General features: G+C 42.3%; 1 protein-coding gene across 1 annotated transcript; it reads left to right on the top strand.

The window, feature by feature from the left end:
- Positions 1-602: 602 nt before the first annotated feature.
- LOC114702904 (proteinase-activated receptor 1-like) lies at positions 603-2688 on the top strand. Its single transcript, XM_028883513.1, has 2 exons — positions 603-606; positions 961-2688. Exons 1-2 carry the CDS (start codon positions 603-605, stop codon positions 2226-2228), a joined length of 1272 nt encoding a protein of 423 aa, XP_028739346.1. The 3' UTR covers positions 2229-2688.
- Positions 2689-4941: the final 2253 nt, after the last annotated feature.

Raw genomic sequence — 4941 nt, 5'->3', positions numbered from 1 at the left:
TCACTTTTTTCCATTCTTCCAGTTTGGGGATATCTGGTCTCAAATAATCTTCATATGTTAATTTAAAAAATTTCTTCTGTTATTTGGACAATATCATGGGAGTTTGGTATTTGTCATTTTTTTGAGAAAAATCATCCCAGGTTTCCAGGCTCTAGTCTTGGGTACTTATGGAAACCATATACCCATTCAATGGCTGGCAGTCAAGAGAAGGATTGAACTTAGAACTCTCAGCACTGATTTTCTTTCTACTTGTGCTCAGACTATGAATTTAGTAGGGCCCAAGTGACTGTTCAGCCATGAGGTTTGATTTCAACTCTCACTTTAATAAAATTCATTATCTATGTGTGACTCAGTATAACCATGTTGTTCCCATTCTTCTGAATCCTCCCCTGTCAAATCCTGTTTGACTATCACCTTCACAGGGAGATATTTATCACCAGCCTAGTCATCTCTCTTCGGGCTTTCCTCTTGTTTCATTCAATGATGTTCAAAATTCAGTGTAAAATGTATAACAAACAATGTTAGTTGGTTTCCATGAGCTGATTTAGGACTTGACTTTAGTAGACCTTTGTTAAATACTCATTATAAGATTGCAAAATCGAATGCGTAAATTGTTAAATTGTTAGTTAGGCAAACCTCTTTCCCCATTTATGTTAGGGTTAGAGGTACTATGATTAAATAGTCGAGGGGAAGCCTCTGACCAATAGGCAGTTTCTGAATTAGCATCAACACATTCAGGACTGGCATCCTAACCACGTAGTCTAAGTTGAGTTATTATCTACTTTTATTATGTTGCATTTTTATTGTATCTCTTGATCATGTGATAAATACAATAACTATGTTCAAAATTATCAGGAACAATGCCCAACATATATGTGCCTTCCAGAATGCTTATTCCTTGAGGACTGGTATCTTGCTGCTAAAAAAAATAAAATAAATAAAAATAAATAAAAAATAAAGCACCGGTCGCCGCCGGCCTCAGCCTGTGCGGTCCCTTGCTGTCTTCCCGCGTCCCCGCGCGCCAGCCAGAATCCGAGAGGACAGATGTCACTCTGAACCCCCTCTCGTTTTTTCTCAGGAATCCCAGTGAAAACGTGTTTGAGCAGGTGCCCTTTGGGGACGAGGAGGAGAAAAATGAAAGTGTGTTGCCTGAGGGCAGGGCAATCTACTTCAATAAAAGCGGCTCTCCTCCCCCGTCACCTGCTCCCTTCATCTCCAAAGACGCCTCGGGATACCTGACCAGCCCCTGGCTGATGCTCTTTATCCCCTCGGTCTACACCTTTGTGTTCATGGTCAGCCTTCCTCTGAACATCCTGGCCATCGCCGTGTTCATCTTGAAGATGAAGGTCAAGAAGCCGGCGGTGGTGTACATGCTGCACCTGGCCGTGGCCGACGTGCTGTTTGTATCCGTGCTCCCCTTCAAGGTCAGCTACTACTTTTCCGGCAGTGATTGGCAGTTCGGGTCTGGAATGTGCCGCTTCGCCACAGCGGCCTTTTATTGTAACATGTATGCCTCCATCATGCTCATGACCATCATCAGCATCGACCGGTTCCTGGCCGTCGTGTACCCCATCCAGTCCCTGTCCTGGCGCACTCTCGGCCGGGCCAACCTCACTTGCCTGGCCATTTGGGTGATGGCCATCCTGGGGGTGGTGCCTCCTCTCCTCAAGGAGCAGACCACCCGGGTTCCGGGGCTCAACATCACCACCTGCCACGATGTCCTCAACGAGACCCTGCTACAAGGCTTTTACTCCTATTACTTCTCGGCCTTCTCCACCGTCTTCTTTCTGGTGCAGTTGATCATTTCCACCGTCTGCTACGCGTCCATCATTCGGTGCCTGAGCGCCTCCGCCGTTGCCAACCGGAGCAAGAAGTCCCGGGCTTTGTTCCTGTCCGCCACTGTGTTCTACATCTTCATCGTCTGCTTTGGACCCACCAACATCCTCCTCATCATGCACTACCTGCTCCTCTCTGACAGCCCCGCCACAGAGACGGCCTACTTTGCTTACCTGCTCTGCGTCTGCGTGAGCAGCGTGAGCTGCTGCATCCACCCCTTGATTTACTACTACGGCTCCTCTGAGTGCCAGAGGCATCTCTACAGCATCTTGTGCTGCAGAGAAAGCTCCGATCCCAACAGTTACAACAGCACCGGCCAGCTGATGCCCAGTAAAATGGATACCTGTTCTAGTCACCTGAGTAACAGCATCTACAAAAAGCTGTTGGCTTAGGGGGAAAGGGTTGCTGGAAGGTTACACAGAACAAGGTTGGAAAAGCGGAGAGCCCGGGAATCCCGTTAGTCTCTGGCAAGAACTATATTTACTTCACCACCTAAAGCAACCAATGTCTAATTTGCATGCCTACTTCTTGCAAGTGCTGTCAAGCATAATACCAGGAAGGTAATGGGAACCAGAGACAGATTTCCAAGGTTGCCAGTGCTGCGATTGTAACTGACTGTCACTTCTTATATGTCTAGGTGACTTAAATATATAGGTGGTGTGCACACACATATTTGCAATGCATTATAAAATCAGCGCTTGACACTTTCTTGTTTATTCTCCAGCAATTACTATGGAAATAATCTGAGATTCTCTTACTTAATAAACAAAGTCTGGTTTGGTGGATGTTAGCACTGAACAGCTGAAGGTATCTAATGATGGGAAGGGGTCCATAGTTTAGACTTAACCTGGCTTTTGCACATTGTATTTTTTTCCCAATGATTTGATGGTAATGTTTAAGCAATAGAAGGATGAACCAGTACTATCTGTGTAGGGGAAGGTCTTGTGCTTTTCATCTTGAACATATCATAGTTGAAGAATTACCAAAGCAGTTGGAAAGCCCATGTTGATATGGGTAGCATTTTTACAATTTGTGTACTGAATACATGGATCAAGACTGAGCATGAGCAGGAGACCCACCAGGTCATAAGAAACCTTTCAAAGCAGCCAAGCCTGGTAACTAGGCAACCATCTCCAAGGAGGCCTCTGAGCAGCAGATACATACCCATTCAGTTGTGCCTCCCAGAGAACAGAGATGGGGACCACCAGGGCCACTCCTTCCTCCTAGGCTTCCCATTAGCTGTGAATTGACTGTATCAGTTAGAAATTGGCAAGATAGGATATGACATCTTGGGAGGCAGTAACTACGAAAGTCGTCTGCACAGCTGAGGAGCAGAGAAAGGTGTGTTGACATCCAGTAGCTGTCCTGCAAGGCTGGCTCTTGCACAGACATACCCTTGTGTCCTGGGCACTCTGATGGATTCTGGGCCTGCAGACTGACGACTGCAGGACATTAACTGAGTCCTGCCTTTGCTAAAGCAATGCAGATAGCTGACATGTAGTCGATATGATGTATTTACCATAAAAACACCGTTGTACATAGAAGTGTGTTCAGCCAGACGTCACCAAGCATATTTCACATAAGCAAGGCCTAATAGCTAAACAACCTTGGAGATCTGAGTTTCTGCTTCTAGTAGCTATAGTTAAATATAAAAACACAGTATAAGATGTATATTTTTAAGAAATAAGCCCTTCAGTCTACAATAATTAGACCCTATTTATTTACAAATGTTTTATTAAAAATTACTCAAATCAGCCACACACCTTTAATCCCAGCACTCAGGAGGCAGAGGTAGACAGATCTCTGTGAGTTTGAGGCCAGCCTGGTCTACATGATGACTTCCAGGCCATCTAGGGCTACATAGTGAGACCTTGGCTCAAAACAATAACAACAAAACAAAACAAAAAAACACATTTTTAAAAAGCAAGAAAACACAAAGTTTTACTTAAGTTCAGTTTTAAGCAATATATAGGTCAGTCTGGTTTTTAAAAAAAAAAGGGAAGAAAATGAACTTGAGATTGAAATGTAGGAAAATTGTCCTGTATTTTTTCTTAAGAGTTAATTAAATTATTTTAAAAGCATTTTTAATGGCACAGTAATTAATAAGCATATAAAATCTTGATGGCGTTGACAAAGTAATTTGAAAATTAATTTGAAATAGATACTTTTCCCGATTTAAGAAATACCTTGACTTTTAAGCAAGTAAAAGAGAGTAGAAAGGGTAAATGTTTACTTAAGAGAACAAAATATTTCCAAATATTGTAGAATAGCGTCCATGAAAGTCATGTAATTGTACTGTTAACTCGGTTACCATATTGACTAATCTAGATCATTGACTTGCTGTTGTGTGTTCTGTGACTTAGTATAACTATTATTACTGTACTTGTGAACTTTGATGTCACTGTTTTGTGTTCACTTTTTTAAAATATTATATAACATATTAATAAACATGAAAACATGCTTGGTAAAATAAATAAATAAATAAAGCACCAATTTATGCTGGAAAGCTCCTTTCTAGTTTTTAGTGATTTATCATCTCAATTTGTAATTGTTAAACTATGTCAATGCAAGAATAGAGTGTATGTGCTTTGAGCATGCACGATAGTATTCCAATAGACTATTAAGAAATATGTGTTCTAAGCCAGGCAGTGGTGGCGCAAGCCTTTAATCCCAGCACTCGGGAGGCAGAGCCAGGCAGACCCTGTGAGTTCTAGGCCAGCCTGGGCTACCAAGTGAGTTCCAGGAAAAGGCGCAAAGCTACACAGAGAAACCCTGTCTCGAAAAACCAAAAAGAAAAAAAAAAAGAAAGAAAAAAAGAAAAAAAAAAAGAAATATGTGTTCTAAGGAACCAGATATTTTTTTTCTGACTACATTTTTGAGTATTTATCCATAGACTTCGTTTAAAAGCAGTGAAAAACAAGTTTTGAAACTTATAATACTAGTCAGGCAGTGGTGGCACACGCCTTTAATCCCAGCACTCGGGAGGCAGAGCCAGGCGGATCCCTGTGAGTTCAAGGCCAGCCTGGGCTACCAAGTGAGTTCCAGGAAAGGAGCAAAGCTACACAGAGAAACCCTGTCTCGGAAAACAAAAAAAAAAAAAAAAAA

Source organism: Peromyscus leucopus, chromosome 18 (genome assembly GCF_004664715.2).
Source record: "Peromyscus leucopus breed LL Stock chromosome 18, UCI_PerLeu_2.1, whole genome shotgun sequence".
Lineage (NCBI taxonomy): Eukaryota > Metazoa > Chordata > Mammalia > Rodentia > Cricetidae > Peromyscus > Peromyscus leucopus.
Note: the sequence above shows the minus strand (reverse complement) of the source record. Positions and strands in the feature narration are given on the sequence as shown.